At 39.6% G+C, this 19,155-nt stretch overlaps 1 protein-coding gene across 3 annotated transcripts in view; it reads left to right on the plus strand.

Annotated features, from left to right (window-relative positions):
* GLIS3 (GLIS family zinc finger 3) overlaps nt 1-19,155 on the plus strand; it is a 486,424-nt gene that overhangs the window by 150,817 nt on the left and 316,452 nt on the right. For all 3 annotated transcript variants that reach the window (XR_013170469.1, XM_077148286.1, XM_077148285.1), the window contains 2 exons: nt 1,263-1,470; nt 8,159-9,263. Coding sequence is in view for 2 of the 3 variants with exons in the window: in XM_077148286.1 (XP_077004401.1) it covers nt 1,263-1,470; nt 8,159-9,263 (1,313 nt within the window). In the remaining variant the exon portion in view is untranslated. The remainder of the gene's footprint in view (nt 1-1,262; nt 1,471-8,158; nt 9,264-19,155) is intronic.

The following is a 19,155-nucleotide window of genomic DNA, read 5'->3' on the forward strand; positions in this document are numbered from 1 at the left end:
GGGCTGGGCTAGAGCAGGGTTCTTGCCAGCTAAAGAAGCAGTGACTCTACCAGCCTTTTTGAGATGCGGTTTCATTGATGTGAATGTGGTGATTGCTCTGAGGTCTCATTTGTCCCTTGGTTTGGTAGGCTCTTGGAAGACAGTGTTTCAAAAGATGTCGGGTAAAGTCACTTTTTGGCTATTTATTCAGTTTTTGAAAAACAAAATAGGAAATTTTGCCCCTTTGGGCTAATGAAAGTCACAGTGACACTTTTCCACCTACTTTGATCCCAAATATATCAGTGAAGACGATGGGGACTTTGGTGAGAAAATTTTAGGGCCTAATTTGTTGAAAACTGCGATCATAGGTGTTTTCATTTATTGAACATGGGAACAGTGTACAATCACTGAGACTGGCCAGCTAATTTACCAAAAATGTTTGAAAAAGTACATCCATGTAAAAAGAATGTCTAGAATGATTCAGCTGTTTTTATTATTTTTTTAATAAATGAGTCATGGCAGTGCTTGCCTTTCTTCTCTTTGCTTCCCCCTTGCTGTAATGCTGCAGATTCTTGTGGGCTTCTTCTTCTTTTTTTTTTTTTCCCCTCCTTTGGGCTTGTCCCAGATTTCACTACATTGGAAGATTGTTACTAATGAAAATGAAAAGTCAATGTCACATTTGGTTGCATACTGCTTTTGGAATGAGTGTTTTGTTTAGGGCAGTCTCATCCTGATTTTTTGTAATTGGGTGTATGTCCAGTGACAATGTTTTGGGATGGTAGAGGTGAAATCAAGATTGGAGAGACACAGCCAGACTATGTTTTTTAAAGAGGTTTTTGGAAGTCTGGATTTGGAATGAAGTAAACCAGTTGAACAAGTTTTTTCAGCCTTATGCACTTTCTTTACTTGATGTTCAAGATATTAGCTATTCTAGGAAAGACTTGATTTGATGTAGGTAATCCTACCTACTTACCACCCTAACCCTTTAGATAAGGAGGTTATAAAACATAATTCTTAGTATCTCTGGATACATACATAGAAGAAGGAAGATATAAGCCCGTTTTGTATGAGTGGTGATCATGGAAGTATTTCTAAATATAGCTTTTCCATTGGAATTGGAGAAAGGTTTTTGGTATCACCAAGACTGCAAAATAAATAAATAAATAACAGATGATCCAAGGACTATCTCTAATGATGGGTCCCAAAATATGTGTGCACATATGTGTATTTACTGGTTTCTGATGTAAGGGACATGAAAGCTAACCTGATTCATTTGTTTTTAGGGGCTCTTGGCTTTGGGCCTCAGTGCAAGTCCATTGGAAAAGGCAGCTGCAACAATCTAGTGGTCACCAGCAGTCCCATGATGGTTCAGCGACTGGGACCCATTTCTCCTCCAGCAAGCCAGGTCTCTACAGCATGCAACCACATCAGTCCTAGCTTACAGAGGGCAATGAATGCAGCCAACCTGAATATACCTCCTTCAGATACCAGGTCTCGAGTTACTTTTTTTTCCCCCTTTCTTTATGGTGTAATCACAACCCATGAGTGTTTTCCTTCTCTTCTGAACACACACACGCACACACACACGCACATGCACACACACACTTGCACACACTCAAGCAACTCTATCAATTTGAGCTTTGTAGGGGATTGTATATGAAAACTGAGTATGTGCCATAATATCATATTTGGAAGGAATGATTTCATAACTGCCTGTTGTGGTGCCCGTGAAATGTATGCCCAGTTCGAGGATTTGGAGTCTCAGTAGCTAAAGACCACTGTGTAAATTTGTCAATTCCTGGTGAAGCAAGTCATATTGTGATCTAGAAAATGGCGAGGCTCCATGTGTCTGTCTTACTTGCTATGTTTATAGTGTATATGTTGCAGAATCCCTAGACTGCTTTAAAATCTGTTCTGTCCATCCACCTATATAAGCATTTATTAAATACCTATTGCCTGCATAATAGAGTAGTCGAAGTTTAAGGAGCTAGTAAAGAAAATCAAGATAAAAATCATGAATTTCTAAAATTTATGATGTGTCTGGGTAGACATACTTTCGTGTATGAGTTACATAACATTTCAAGAGAATGTAGAATAGGTGCCAGAGTAAGTAGGTACAATAAATGTCATCTACGTATCTCCATGGAAAAAATTAAATAGGAAAGGGAAATCACCCCCATAGACACTTTTTAAAAAAAAAATTTCTCAGAGGTTGATATTAAAGGAGGCATAAAACCAAAATACTGTGCAATATATATAAGTCTATTTCTGTATTTGAAAATAATTATTTCATTTTCCGGAATTTTACTTCTTGGAGAGGCACAATCCAAAGTTTTTGCCTTTTAGTCCTGGTTCTGCCATAATTGGGGTCTTGCAAAGGAATTTCACCCTCTGCTTCTTCTTTTTGGGAAATCGAAATCTGCTGAAATGCCTTGCAGTTCTGGGATCCTGTTTCTTCTTCCTCTCCTCCCCCCTTACTTTTCTCCTGCCCCTCTTTTTCTGCTCTTGCATCTTTGCCCTGTCCTCCTAGCCACCATCGGAGACTCAGAAATCATAGTTCCTGGATCATTTTTTTGTGCCAATTTTTGTATAAGGTGGAAACTTGTTTTTCACTTGAGACTTTTTGTGATGGGAAGCTGCTGTCATTTTCCCATTGATGATTTTGCCTTGAGGGACTTCTCAGACTTGCTGAGTGTTGCATGTAAAATTAACTGTGCTCATGGGGCAGGTGTCATTGGGAAGCCTTCAGCTTCCTGTCTGTGGGAAGTCCGGCCCATACCATGAAGGCAAAGAGTCATAATTAATGGGGAAATTGACTACAAGCATGGCACAGACTGCTCAAGCCGTGTACCTCACTTCGTCTCTTTCATAGGATTGGCCAGGGAAGGGTCATTAGCACAGTGTTTTCTGGCATATTTCATTCCTTTGCATAATTTTATTTCCTTAAAAGACAATACCTTAAAGATGCACTGACAAGTGTTTTTGACTGTGTGTTCTGTGAGTCCTCCTATGGAAATAATGTTTTGCAGGATGAGAAAAGAAATAGGAGTTGGAAAGCAGCTTGGTGAAGTATGGAACTAACTTTCAGCAAAGGTTGTGTTTATTTGTCATTCTTAAATTGGTTTGTGTGTTCCATTGGAGGATAGGAAGATAGGATGTAGCAGAGAAAGATAGGATCCAGTAGCAGTCCAGCTTGAAAGCATTTTGCTGCTTAGAGATAAAAAGAGAAGATGGAGAATTGGCATTGTGTTTTGTCTGCTGAGGGCATAGCAGCGATGGGCCAGGGGTGGGAGAGGGGCATGATCTGTTCATTCTGGGAGATGGACACCTGAGTTAGTCAGGGTTTTCTAGAGGAACGGAACCAACAGGAGAGATCTATAAATATGAGATTTATAAAGGTGTCTCATGCAACTGTGGGAATGGAAGAGTTCAGAATCCATAGGGCAGGCTGTAAAGCCGGGGGCTCCAATGAAGGGTCTGGACAAGAAGAAGCAGTGAATGAGTCTCTCTTCTTCCTTAAAAGCCATCAGCTGATTGGATTAACTTGTGTGGGAGACGCCCCTTAGTTGATTGCAGATGCATTGGCCACAGATGCAGTCAACTGACTGATGTTTCACTACACCAGCCTTCTGGTGTATCAGCCACAAAGTATCCTTGCAGCAACAGTCAGACCAGGGGTTGCCTGACCAGACGGCAGGGCATCATCACCAGGCCAAGTTGACACCCAAACCTAACCAACACACCATCCTAATGACTGGCTGGATGTAAAAGTATTTTTTTTTAATGTAAATCATATGATTTATATATTTTCCTCTGATTATTTTTGTAATTCTTATTCATTATAGAAAATATGGAAAAGCAAAAGGTATTAATTGAAAGTTATCTTGAATCCTGTCACCCAGAGTCAGCCACGGGTGGGATTTGGATATACATCCTTCTAATTATATGCATACACATACATCATAAGCATATATTTTCCTTTCCAACAGATTGATCTAATCATGTACATACTTCTTTTCCATTTTAATATATTATGAGCACTTTCTTGTGTATTGAAAGTCTTTTTCAGCATCAAATACTGACTTTAAATTCCTGTCCAAGATTCCATTTTATAAGTAAAAATATAGAAACAATACCTTAATTTTTATCAATCTTTTATTACTGGACAGTTGATCATTTCCATTTATTTCAAAATTGTAATAATGCTTTGTTGCATCAACCCTGTAAATCTTTTTTTGAAGGTTTATGTTTATTAGAATAAATTCTAAGAAATAAAATTTGCTGGGTCAAAGTTTATGTTCAGTTTTGAGGCTTTTGATATGTATTCCTAAATTACATTGAGAATAGGGCATCTATAAGCCCATTTATAAACTTATCAACAGTCTAAGAGACTGTTTTCTGGCAGGGTCTGAAATATTGAATACTTTTATTTTTATAACCTTTGCCAATTTTATGTGTAAAGCATTGTTTTATTTTATTTTGCATTTAAAATTATTGATAATGCTGAACACTTTTTATATGTTTATTGGCTGTTTGTATTTCTTTTGTTCACTACTGGTATTTTTCTTCTGGTGTATTCCTCTTGGAAAAGCACTTCTTTCTTAGCTTTAATGGGTCTTGTTTAGTCCAGTGATGAGAATCATGCCCTAAGGCTGTGTATTTCGCTTTGTCATGTTGCTCATCGTTACTGGCTTGCCTCACTCATAAATGCGAATTGCACCTTCCACCTTGAAGATCCCAGGAACCGTTCTCAACTTAGGCATTGACAAAATTATGTAACACAGAGGACAATGCCAGTAGTTCCACTAAATGACAAGACTGAGGTGCTGCTGTGATAACTTCGTACAGTGGCTTCACATACCAACCTAGCAAAAATTGAGCAGTAGAAGAGACTGGATGCTCCTTGTATGCCTTTAGCTTTTCTAGTACTTTCATGCACATTGTGGTTCTCCATTTGGTAATTGACTATCCATCAACTACCTGCAGTTATTATCCCTGTTTTACAGTTGATGGAGCAGGACACTGAAAGTCTTACACAATGTCGTTTGGCTTGTCAGTCACCAAGGTCAGGCATCAGTCTAACAATACCATTCCAGGTCCAAAAAATTACCACATTTACCTTTTTGTCTTTTAAACCAGAAACGCTTAGAGGTGATTTTGGGGTATAGAATTTCCTTTTGGGGTGCAGTATGTCCACACAGCTCAGAGGAGTCCATGGAGGCTGAGAATGGACTCTTGGCTCTCTGTAAATTCTAATATTTTGCAAAGCCATTCTGTCTTCAGATGCAGTGTTGATTCTTTTGGGTGATTTCCCCAGGCACATAGACAAGAATTGCTAGGACTGGTTTTCTTTTCATATTTAAATACCTGTGTATCTGAAAGTATGCACATATGTATATAGACACACATATGTGTATACTTGTAGAGACACACAGACATACTTCCTTGCACATCGCTTTGGGGGAATTCCATGTGCTCTGTAAGTCAGTCCTTCTTTAGAGCTTGGCATTGAACCCAGTAATCCAGCCTGCTCTTCATGCCTTTTATGGCACAATGGCAATTCACGAGCCACCCTAACCTCTTGCCCATTGTTGCCGAGTTTTTCCTATTGGTTTTATTTTGTTTGAACTTTCACTCCTCTCCTTCTACGCACACTTCCAAAACAACCACCTGAAATAGCATATTTAGGATCAGGTGACCATATGGAAAAGGAGGTAGTTCTCAATATGCTGATAGAACCAAAACTCCTTGTCACTTTCTTTCCCATAGACCTTGTGTGTCCAGCAGCAAGGATTATAGATGAGAATTCTTGGAACCCTTTAGTGTGTCATTCAATATAATGTTTTGGAAAGAGAACAGAAAATTTAGGTTCCAGTCTTAGCTTGTGTGACTTTATGCCTTTTATATCAGATATTGTAACCAAGGAGAGCGTTTTGTGAGGTATGATGTGGGGAAAACAATAGCGAATGTATGTGATCTAACCAGGTAACTGCCCTTCAAAGCTATTTCTTTTGTACTTCCATAAGGACTTTACTCTTTTTTTTTTTGTATCTCTGGGAGGAATTTCATAGACCCTCAGTTTTATTCTTTGTACAGTGGAGGCAGTAAAAATATCTGTTTTACTTCAGAGTCTTAGAAACCTGAGATGTCCAAGAATCAGGGAATTTGCCTGCACGAGGTTATGCTCATATTTAAATTGGGCCTTAGTTGGCTGCTTCTCATTTTTCTCAGATTCACCTCTCAACAATGGGACAGATGCACATGTCTTGCTATAGGCTACTTTCAAAGCAAATAATATAATTTTAATAAATAAAATATATAAAGGCAAATGCACCAGCTGAGAATAGGCATCCACTCAGTCATCCAGGTCTGGTAAAGCTCTGGTTCTTTATGTTCTAAAAACTTTCTCAACCTCAGGGTGGAAAGCAAAGTCAGTTGTCTCTGCCTTGTATATGATACGACGACCGATATAGCTTGGATCAAAAAGCAGTTCCTGAATTTGACTGGGAAAGGGATCAAAAGGCCCTTGACATCCAATCACCAGGAGCCTTAAGCTGAACCCACAGGGAGAACCGCATGTTGCAGGTGTGATGGGGAAATAATTGACTGTATCTATGGCAAGTTGAAAAACAGACAAGTTCAGAAACCACCATGGGACTTAGAGAAGGACTGCAGCTTTGAACATGAGGATGTGCATCAAGGAAAAATCTTATGTCGAGGGCAATGGGATGTAAATTCCTGTCGTGTTTGTCATTGGTAAACATTTCTACACTTGATGGAAACATCACGTTGATCATGATGTTATCATCTTATACTGTGCAATTTGGAGCAGAGATGTCTCCTTACTAATGTCTTCCACTTGTAGAAAGTGATGTTATTTGCTTCTGTTTTGTGAAAAGGAGTATGAGGAGCAAGTGGGATGAGGATGTTTCTCTCTTCTATCAGTTTCTTTGCCACAGGTTGCTGTTTAACAGCTGGAACTAGTAACAGTGTTCATTTTGGGAAGACACACATTTTACGCAACATTTTGTTTTGATTAATTTTTTGTTAGTAAAAGGATCTCTGTAGAAAGCCAAGACAGGGACCTACAAGTAAGCCAGACTTTCCTGATACATACTCTGTCTGAATCAGGAAATACAGTGAGTTATGTCTAGCCTCTTTGTGACAAATTTCCCATCTAAGGGATGTGGCTTTTCTCTTGGATTATTTATAATAAAACAAAATAAGTTTTAGAGTGACCAGAGCGACATCTGAACTATTTTGATATGCAAATAATATGCTATGATATGTAAGACATGTTTTTTAAAGGATGCAAAGAAAAGAAGAGAAACTATTACAAAAGTAAACTATTTGAAACAATCTGCTGGCCAGAACGCTGCTCCAATTTAAGGAAAAGAGCACATCCAAATCCCAGGACTAGAGAGTATTAGATATTAAACTTTGCAAGGCCCATGCATAATTCCAAATATGACTTGATTTCAGTTTGTTACTCCATTATATATTACAGCTGTATTTTTTAATTTCCTGAGATGATTTGATGTTGTGACTATGGATGGTGTGGATTACTATGTATATTTTAAATCTTAATAATTGCTTAATGTCAGTGAAACTAAGTTGTGAAATTATTATTAGGTCCCTAGATTACTCTTTGACTATGAGAAATTTTTTTTTTAATCAAGCATGAGTTTTGTTTTTCTTCACCAAATACATTTCACATGAAAGCTAGGACTCTGGACTTGTACTCCCAGCAAGGCCAGTTGTAGCATGTTGCACATAGTAGGTCCTTAATAAACACTTGCTTATTTAGTTTGCTGTGACAGGTATCAGTAATAATTCCCAGGTATATGATATTTTTCCTGCCTTAAAAAAAGATATTTAAAAATAAAGGAAGGACTATTTATTATCATTAAAGTATTAAGATTATTTATAACAATAGGTGTTTTGTTTTATTATTCCAGTGAGCATTAGCCTTTATTGTTCTTCTCGGTAAAATGTTATTTACCTGGAACGAAAAGCCTTGGGTTTTATCTCAGCCAAAGAATGTGTGTTTAGCGGAGAATGTAATTAGGGGAAATACTTAAGGGATTGTCAATGCAATGTTCTTTCAGCTCTTAAGCAATCCGTATCCTGCTAAAATGTTTGTCTTTTTTTTTTTTTTTCCTTCTGGCTGGCGTTCCAGGTCCCTTATTTCGCGCGAGTCTTTGGCGTCCACGACTTTGAGTCTGACGGAAAGTCAGTCATCCTTGAGTGTGAAACAGGAGTGGTCTCATGGCTACAGGACCTTCCCTTCGCTTTCGTCCAACCACAGCTCTCAGAATGGCAGTGATCTAGGAGACCTCCTTAGCTTTCCTCCCACGACCTCCATGTCCAGCAACAGTGTCTCTAACTCCTTGCCGTCCTACCTTTTCGGCATGGAAAACAGCCACTCCCCTTACCCTAGTCCCCGGCACTCTTCTACCAGGTCGCACTCAGCTCGCTCCAAGAAGAGAGCTCTGTCCTTGTCCCCGCTGTCCGATGGCATTGGGATCGACTTCAACACCATTATCCGTACCTCGCCCACGTCCTTGGTCGCCTACATCAATGGTTCCAGGGCTTCACCCGCCAACATGTCCCCGCAGCCAGAGGTCTATGGCCATTTCCTAGGGGTGCGTGGCAGCTGCATTCCCCAGTCATGCTCTGTTCCCAGCAGCCAGAAGGGTCTGCTGGTGGCCGGCGGTGGCCTGGCCCTCCCAGCGTACAGCGAGGATTGCTCCGCCGAGTATGAGCGCATGCAGCAGCTGGAGCATGGTGGTCTCCAGCCCGGCCTGGTCAACAGCGTGGTGGTGCAGCATGGCCTGCCGGGTCCCGACGTGCTGAAGACCGAGCGCCTGGATGATTTCCCGAGAAGTGCCATGGACCTGGCCCCCACTGCTGCTCTCCCTCCGTTGCCACCAGCTCCCCAAGGTCCTCCACCCCCCTACCATGCCCACTCGCACCTTCACCACCAGGAGCTTGTCCCTCATCCGCAGTCGCTGCCTCTAGCCCAGGCTGCCCTGGAGGAGGACGGGGAGATGGACGACCTCGGCGGGAAGCACTGCTGTCGCTGGATAGATTGCAGTGCCTTGTATGACCAGCAGGAGGAACTCGTGCGGCACATCGAGAAGGTTCACATAGACCAGCGGAAAGGAGAAGACTTCACTTGCTTCTGGGCCGGTTGTCCTCGACGGTACAAGCCATTCAACGCCCGCTATAAACTGCTGATCCACATGAGAGTCCACTCCGGAGAGAAGCCCAACAAGTGTACGGTGAGTTTCTGAAGCCCGTGTGTCTACGCTTATTGAAGGTCCTGCTTGCTTTTCAGTGCGTGCATTTCCCCCAGCTCGGCTCTCAGCCCTGGGTACATGTTTACCCAGTGGAGTTTGAATGCCTGGTGGTCTAGATAGCCATAAGATCTTACTCCTCTTCAGGCTGAGAAAGGGGAAGGTTTCTTTAATTATTAGAGGCTGCCACATCTCTCGACTTGTAGATTATCATCTGCGAAACTACCTGATCATCGTAGCAGGGGAGATTGATCTGCCAGAGTGTCCCAAAATCTAGGAAAATAGGCACCACCCAGGCACAGACTTGAAATTTCTGAGATACTGCAACACTAGCAAGCTTCAACCCTGCTCCAGAGCAATTATTCAGTGATTTTTCCTTCCCTCCAACAAACGGAGGGAAGGAAAACAATGTTTTCACAGCTTGGCTAGTGAAAACATTGTTGTGGATGTATCCACAGGCACATACCGGTTTGGAAGGCCAGTTAATGGTTTTATAGCCAGCATAAAAGCACCCAGTGGATGCCTGGAAAGAGAATCTCATGGTATCTCACCTAATTTCAAGGAGAGGAAATTTTGTGGACAGGTGTAAGAAGAAAGAACCTAGAAGGGAATGTGCTTTGGTGTGGAAGGAAGTGGAATTGGTGTCTCTTTCTCCCCACCTTTCTCTTTCACAACATTGATCCTGGAAATATCTCTGTTTCTTGGCAGGCTTTTACTATATTTGTATATGTGACATTTAAATGATTTCCCAATAATTTCACATCTTGCAGAACCCCTAAGGGTTTACCAAGCAGACCTTCAGCCTTGGAACCGCAGGATGACTTTGTACAATCTCAGACTGCTCACCTAACTCTCAGAAAAAGAAGATCATGTGTTTATATTAATTTAGATGGACAGGAATACTTCTCTCAGAGCTAAAATCTGAGAATTCGAGATACTTCATGGGTATTGAATATGCTATAGATTAGTAAATGTGTTAGATCTATAAATACTTCCTTTTGAAAAGGAACTTATTTGGAATGTGGTTCTCAAACAAGAGACCCTTCTTTCTGTAGGATATCTGATAATAAAGTATTTGGACCATGTTCATGTTTGTAGATTGGCCAAGTTATCTGATTCATGTAAACGCAAACCAAACAGGTGATAGCTATAATGCAGTTATTAGAAGCACCTTTTCACCATCCAGTGAGTATTTTTGAGAGTTTTGAGAATTTCTGACAGAATGAAATTGCATTTCTTGTTGTCGTATTATGCCTCACATTGTGATTTTTCTTAAGGAAAACCTGATACATTGTGAGAATGCCAGGTTATATGAGTGAAAAGAATAATTACATTCCAGGCAGCAAAAATCTTAGTCTGTCAGTAGGGTTCCACATTAAAAATGCCAGAAAGAGACAAGCAATTGAAGGCAATTCCATTTACTCTGGAACACACTGGCCTATTGCAGGCAGGAAAGACGTTCAATCTCTGAAGGAAAACAGTCCAACCTTTTAGTTCTGACTAATCCTGGCTGAAAATAGTTCACTGGATTTGGCTTTACTGAAATAAACATAAAGGCTTGAATTATCCAGAAGAATTTTTTTTTTACATTGCAAAATTAATTTTTGTGCAATAGAATTTCCCCATTTTCCCACTGTTTCCAGACTTTGTAAAGGCATATAACTTTATAAAGCTGACTTTTACTTAAGTGTATGATGAGTATTAAAGATAGAAATACTTCAGTCAAAGAGTAAGGTGAGAGGTGAGTGTTTGCAGGCCTGTGCATAACTTTTTATTGTCTCAGGATGGGTATGGAAGGTAATTTCTCTCTTCCTTAGTCTGCCCACTCCCTACCTCTAGATTGAATCTTTGTAAAATCCAGATTTCTGTATTTAATAACATACCAAATATAGAGCAACAGAGCATTGACTTACACATTTTATAGTGCAAATATATGTATACAAAATAGGATTTCTTCGGAGCTGACTAATGCTGCAATTCTAATCTTAGGACTATATTGTTTGAAAAGGAAGAAATCCATTTTCACAATAAAACATGTATATCATGGGCATTACATCCTCTGAAAACTGTTATGCTGCTGCATATCATTTATAGGGCTATAGCTAACTCGCAGCAAGTCATTTTGCTGTGGAAGTTTAGCAGTCCTCTCAACTTGTAAGTCCGTAGATAGAATCCACTGTGCCTAATGTGGATGCACAGCAGAAAAGATTTCTGTTCCTGCCTTTTGCAGAACCAATCTTTTCCCTCTTGGAATCCAGATACAACAGTTAAAACAGGAATTTTTCAACTCCCACTGCTTTAAAATCTGAAGATATTTTATTCAGGGCTCAAGATTCCTTGCCAAGTAAAATGACCACATTCTTCTTTTGTAGATGTGAAGTGATCGTTTGGTTTCTGTGGCTGTGTCACATGCTACAAAGGCTGGGAGCGGTTTAAATTATAAGACCCAGTCCATTTTTGTTTTACGTATGTTCAACTGTTATTAATGTACTCTGTATGGTATTTGGAGTTAGTCATCATTTTCACTTACTTAGCTTATTGACCCAAGAAAGAGACGATGACCCCATTGTGTTTGGTGACCATGACTACAAAGAGCACAGTGAGCTTCTGAAAGTCATGGTACGAGAACAGTGTGTGAAAGGGCTCCTCGGTGACAGCCAGCTTCGCTAAGAGGCTACTACGGGTATTCTTTCTTCAATGCCAAATTCCCTTTCATGCATGGGAGAACACATTTTCTGAAACTCAAACTGTAGCTCTGCAGCCTTGCCCAGAACTCTGGAAGCATTTAGGAGAGGGCTGTTAGTTTCTTATTGGTTAACTTACTGGAAGAAGAGAATGGCTTCTTTTCTCTTTCCCACCCAAGTGACTCCACCTTTCTCTAGATCTCCTTCTGGTTGGTTCTGCGGAAGGCCAAACACCAGCTGCTCTCCTTCCTGGCCTGGCCTCTATTGCCGAGCTGTTCTTAACCAGTGGCAAAGGCTTTGAGTAGTAATGGTTCCCAAAGGCAGACAGGCAGGCCTCAGTTACATCAGAGACTGGGACATGGTAATATTAGGTTAAAGAATACCTGAGTCCATTCACTGTTGTCTATTACCCATAACAGTTTCCAGGTGCTGAATCATTCCACTGAGACTTTCCTTAGCTTCGGCTAACCTCAGTATTGATAAATCTTGGTATAGCCCTAACTTTTGAGCATTTCTGAGTATAACTGGACTGAATTCTGTTATGTTTTTCTGAGATGATAAGATTTCACATTCTCAAGTCAGAATGAGTCATGGAATCTGTGAATATCTCTCTTTCCCAAACTCCCATTTCACATTCCCAAAAGGACGACTTAAAAGGTAACCCCAACCATAGATGCATGCTAAGCATCGCCAGCAGTATCCATAACATTTGTTCCAAAAGAATGCACACTGAGAATGTTTTCACTGTAGGTCTTTTTGCTATTAAGGTGAAGATTGTGCAACTGGGTAGTGTTCCCAGTAAGGTGCCTGCAGAATGAGCTCAGGCATGCTCTGTCTTAGTGCCTCTCATGATTGGGACAGAGTGAGCAAGGGACAGGGTTTGCTGCCAGGATTTGAAATGTAGATGACTTGTCTTTGTGCACAATGGAAAGCAGTTGTGCTGGGAGGTTAGGTAGTATTAATAAGGTAATTAGGGGCAGTATGGGTTGCCACTTAAACTTCACTTATTTTTCCTGGATGAATTTTATCCAATAGCAAAAAGGAATTTTGCAAAACTTTTACCCACCCACAGATTTTCATGAAAATGTCAGTGACCAAAAGACAGCTTTGAATTTTGTATGAATTGACTCATTTCTCCACAGGCATTTTGCCTGGCAAAATCCACAGTATTTGCTTTGGCTTGAATATTGGGCAGTTTGCTTTTTAAGTAACACTGGATTATGAATACAAGAAAATAAATACAGAGCTGGGGCTCTGTCCCTGTTCCTTCTTTATGGCCTGCTCTATGGCCCGCTTTATGGGTTCATGGGCCAGCTTCAGCCATGTAAGACAATTCTTGAGGAAAAGTAAATTCATTGTAAGCTGTGGAAGAGATTTTTTTCCATATCCTTTGTTTCGTTATTTTGATAAGACTTGGTGTTGATGTGGTAACCACAATTCTAAAACCAGAAAGAAGTTATCATATAAGCATGGCTATCAGTTATCCCTTTATGGTCTTCATATTGGCAAAAATTAGTCCATTCTCATAATACCTATATTGATGAGGGTGTGGAGAATGGGGAATGCTGTCACATTCCTGCTGAGGGCCATAGATAATGGACTTCAATGGAAAGAATGACTAATGCTTTAGAAGGAGAATTTTGAAGAATTTTAAAAAATGGTTCATTTGAAAAGTTGTTTGAGGTATTGAAAAATGAGATGACTAAGTTCTGGGCAGGCAGGTATAATATGCATAAATAATTATACAGTGCTCCATACTTAGGGTGACCATATAAACACTTTGGAGAACAATTTGGCATTTAGTAAGTTGGAGAGGAGCATATCTAATAAAGCCACGTGTAGGTGTCTGTCCCGGAAAAACTCTTACATATCGTATCAAGAAGACACGCAAAAAGATATTTATTAGATCTCCATTGAAAAAAGTCCAAATAACCTGATGTCCATAATAAGGAAAGTCAATAAACTGTGGTTTATTCCTAGTGAAATAATACGAAGGAGTTTAAAATTGATCAACTAGAGTTACATATATCAACATGGATAAACCTCAGAAAAATGTTGAATGAAAAAATGAGCTGGAAAGGGATATATATGGCATAATACAATTTAGGTACCCTTAAAAATTCTGCAAGCAATATTGTATGTTTGTTGTAGACAGGTAACTAATTGATTATCCAATACAGTCATGTGGGAAAGGTAATCAGTACCCTTAATAAAGTGGACACTTCTAGAAAGGAAAGAAAGAGAAAGAAATGTGGGGATTTTACTTTTTTCTTTTTTTCTGAAGAGAGAGAATTGAAACAAATATGGCAAAATATTAATTCCTTCTTAACTTGATGGTAGGAATATGTGCCATAAATGTCCATTGTGATGTTTTCTATACTTTGCTGCCTGTTTGAAATGTTTCATAATTATAAGTAAATTTTTAGTCAGAAACATAAATCAAGTAGTATACCACTTCCACTCTCCTCTACACCTCATCATGTTTCTGATGAGGAGAGCAAAGCCTACAGAAATTAAGTGAGTTTTCTGAAACTATTAATTGTTTCAGCTCTTCCTTCCTCTGAACCCCTAAGGCAGTTGGTTCTCAACCTTGGCTGACATTGGAGTCACCTGGAGATTCTGATAAAGTACCCATGCTTGGGTCCCACTCCCAGACTTTGCAGCTCCCTAGGTGATTCTGTGTGTGGCCAAGATTGAGAACTAGTAATCTAAAAGTTTCCAAGTTCTGAAACTGAGCTCTAGATAAATAAAAGCCTCCCCAGTCATTTCGGTTAAGGTGTCAGGAGGCGGTGTTTAATAGAGAGCACATCTTCATTATCGGCACTGTCCTGAAAATTAGTAGGATAATTTGGCCTTCCTTTGGAATAAAATTCAGAAACATGAGATAGGAAGATATAGAGCAGCTCTGGTAGTGGGAAAATGCTTTCAACCAAATATCCATTTCCTATTCAGCATTCTCCTTCTCTACAATTAATAGTCAAAGTTTGGGATGAGAACTGCACTGAACAATGTATATCATCACCGCCTCCTTCCCTCCCTGAGTTATTAGTGGAACTGACAAAGCCATCACATCATTCCCATTTTTAAAGGTAAGATAGCGCTTTCTCCCTTCCAATTACAATGTAGCCTTTCTGCTTTTAATATATTTATGATCCTCAATATATATTTTTTGCTACTACGGATATTTCTGAAGAGTTGGTAAATTACCAAAATATTGAATTTTCCCTTTTATCACATCTGTCTGATGTGATTAAATAAATAAAATTAACATTAATATCCTCTTTGTCTCTCAAGGTTGAAACACCACCAGTGAAACATCTGGTAAATATCAGAAAGAGTGTAGCTTCCAAATTGAATCCCACAAGGCATCAGACTGTCAAACATATAATGCAAACTCAGTGATTAAAAAAAACACAATAAAAACCACCAAATCTCAAGAATTTTTGCAGTGATTTTTCGTAAGAGATGCAGGCCTGTTTTTCTGTGTGTATGTTGAACACTCTGTAGACATATATATGTCACTATAAATTACTATTCCAATGGTACAAGTAAAAGCAAAACCACAGAAGGTCTCCTCAGAAAGAGCATTGCCCACAGTCTGTAAGGCATCTGTCAAATTGAATTTCACATCCCAAAACGCAGTTTAGAAATCTGCCATTTGTTAGTGGTTTAATTTTATTTCCCTTTAGAAGGCATTTAATCTGGTTTACCTGGGGAACTGGCCTTTCGTGAACTTTGTCCTGAAAATAAATTCATAGCAGATTAGGGGACACTATTCAAAGCAGGTTGTGCTTTATGTTTCTTTGCCCTGTGATTCTAGGATTAATTTAAAAACAATAGATAATGATAACTACTCTAAGAGGTCAAATATTTGAGATTTTATCCCCATTAAACAATATCATTAACTACCTGATGGTTAATGCTCTTTTAGATCATTTTTGTTTTATGGTTTTTCTCTCATTTCGTGCCCTGAAATAATTTTTTTTAAATTAAAAAAGAATTATTGTGGTTCCTTTCACAAATGATCTGATTAAGGAGATGTGGCACTGACCTTGAGGTTTGTTCAGGTATAGATTTTAAAATGTGTTTTTATTAGTTCATTCAGATTGTACCAATGTGGAAAATTAGTTTGGCAGTTTATTAGGAACGTTTTGTGTGTGTATGTGTTCGAGAAAGAGCTTTGGAATATTTATTTTTATTATTAATTAGTGTTTTATTTTTAAATGCTTTCAAACTTACAGGACAGTTAAAAAATAATACAGGGCGGGCCGCGGTGGCTCAGCGGGCAAAGTGCTTGCCTGCTATGCCGGAGGACCTCGGTTCGATTCCCGGCCCCAGCCCATGTAACAAAAACGGAGAAACAGAATACAATAAAACAAGAAAATGTTTAAAAATGTTTCCCTTTCTTCCTTCCTTCCTTCCTTCTATCCTTCCTTCCTTCTCTCTGTCTTTCCTTTAAAAAAAAAAAAAAAAAAAAAAAAAATAATACAAACCCCATACCCGCCGCCCCCCACACCCCCCAGTAACCCAGAGCCATCAATTTTAACATTTTTGCCACATTTACCATTTCTCTCTTTCCCTCCCTCCCTTCCTTCCTCCTTCCCTGTTTCTTCCCTTCCTCAGTCTATCCATTGCCTGTCTGTAAATACAGTTTCTGAACATTTGAGTGTTGGTTGTATACCTCATGCTCCTTGAAGCCTTGTGCATTTCCTAAGAATAAGGATAGTCACTTATGTAGCTGCCTTAAATATAGTTATCAAGTTCAAGAAATTTGACATTGATAGAATAGTCTGTATTCCAGTGTTTCATATGCTCCAATAATGCCCCTTGGAGCCTTTTTCTCCCTTGTTAGATCCCAGCCAGGGTCATGTATTGCATTAAATTAATCATATTCCCATGAAATGGTATACTACTAGCACATAAATGAGATGAGAAAGTTTATTCTATAAATATGTTCCCACAATTAAGAGAGAGAAAGAGAGAGCAACTAAAGAGACAAAGAAAATTTAATGCAATACATGATCCTGGCTGCAGTACCCTTACTACCTTCCATTATTAAAACTTTCCCATGTCCTCAAATAGAAACCCTACACCCATTATGCATTAACTCCCCATTTCCGCTCCTCCTGGCACCTAGTAACCTGCACTCTATGAGTTTGTCTCTATGAGTTTGCAAAGTTTCTGATATTTTCTTTGTAGTTACCATGAGGCTTAAATTAACATTCAAAATTAATAACAATCTTGTTTGTTTTGATGCTAACTTAACTTCAATAGTATATACAAACCATGTTCATATATATCCCACGGAGCCCCCACTTTTATATAGTTCTTGTCACAGATGACATGTTTATATAGCGTGAGTCCCAAACCACTGATTAATCATTACATTTTATGCATTTGCCTTTTAGATCCTATAGGAAGTTGAAAGTGGAATTGCAAACCAAAAATGTAATATACTGGCATTTATATTTACCCATATCATTTATTCTCACCGGAGATCTTTATTTCTTCATGTGATTTTGATCTGTTGGCTATTGTCCTTTCTCTTCTATCTTCCGAACTCTTTAGCCTCTCTTATAGGGTTGATTTAGTGGTGACAAAGTCCCTCAACTTTTGTTTATCTGGGGACGTCTTAATATCTCTTTCATTTTTGAAAAGCAGTTTTGCCAGATATAGAATTCTTGGTTGGCAAGTTTTTGCTTTCAGCACTTTAAATATGTCATCCATTGCCTTCTTACCTCCATGGGTTCTGGCATTTAATCTTACTGAGGCTGCCTTGTACACATTGCTTCTCTCTTGTGGTCTTCGAAATTCTCTCTTTATTTTTGGCGTTTGACAGTTTGATTATAATATACCATGCCATGGTATGGGTCTACTTGGGTATGTTTTGTAGCTTTTGTTGAAACCTGGACACTTGCATATTTTAATGTGTTATCACTAGAATTTAAACTCTGAGGTACCTGTGCTTGTTTTATGACGTAGCTTTCCTTGAATGCCAGGAGGTAACAAAGAAAAGAAGGAAAAAAAGGGAAAACACCTTTCCCAGTCTGTAGATTGACCTGTGCAGGTGTTCTTCCTTAGGCTTACCCATATAATGAGGCTGGAGAATATTTCCAGGCCAAAGCGTAGTGGCCTCCCAGATCCTTTCTGTGCCTGCCTCTTGTCTTGGGCATGTGTGTGTGGCCCTGGGAATTCCCCTATTTACACGGATATGAATGGCCTCTCTTCCTAGGAAAGACTTTGTTCGTGATCTGGGCACTGCACTGTATGTCACAAAGCCAACAACCCTTTGCCCAAGGCAGAGTGATTGACTACTCTCCCCTAGCATTTTTTTCGGGTTTTTTTTTTTTTGCGTGGGGAAGGTACTAGGAATCAAACTTGGGTCTACGGCATGGCAGGCGAAAATTCTGCCTCTGAGCCACTGTCACACGGCCCTCCCATAGTATTTTGTAGGACAGTTCTGTGAACTGCCTTCTATGCAAAGGGCAAGTTGTAGGAGACTGAACCCCTCAGACCACCACCAGACAGTATGTGCATGAGGATTATTCTGCTCCCTCCAGAACTGAACCAGGGATCCACTGTCAGGAGAGCAGGCTGGCTTCACGCTCAGCCAGTGATGTTTGGGAGACAGGCCAGCCAAGCCACCTTGAGATCTGACCTTTTTTAGTGGTCATTTTCTTGATTTGGTGCTTACCCTGTGACTGCAGTTTTTTTTTTTTTCTGGAGCTTTGAGAGAGAGATTTCTTCCAGTTGTTGCTGGTTGTTCAAAGCTTCTGTGGGTATACAGAGCACGGACACATCCCATTCTGACATCTTGAATGGGGCAGTCCTGGAATATTTCTTGATTACCTTTTCTTTGAGTGGTTGTATTGCCATCCTTGAGTCCAGATAGGATTTGATTGTGTAGAGTGAAAGACCAAAAAAGATTTATTTTTCCAATAAAAATGTAGTCTCTTTGATCTTTCAGGATTTTTTTCTTTTTGGAGTTTTCAAACATCTGGAAAAGAGATGTTTGGTTTTTTTTTTCAGGCAGATTTATTAGTTTCCATGGTAATTTCTGAGTCAGGGCTTCTAGACCATCATTAAGACAATGGATATTGTAACTCTGGGCAGTGGCTATGTGGCTGGCAAACACAGAACCTGGACTGGGCAGGTTTTAATTCACGTCTGCTTTAACTGTGGGTGGCTACAAG

Source organism: Tamandua tetradactyla, chromosome 2, assembly GCF_023851605.1.
Source record: "Tamandua tetradactyla isolate mTamTet1 chromosome 2, mTamTet1.pri, whole genome shotgun sequence".
Classification (NCBI taxonomy): domain Eukaryota; kingdom Metazoa; phylum Chordata; class Mammalia; order Pilosa; family Myrmecophagidae; genus Tamandua; species Tamandua tetradactyla.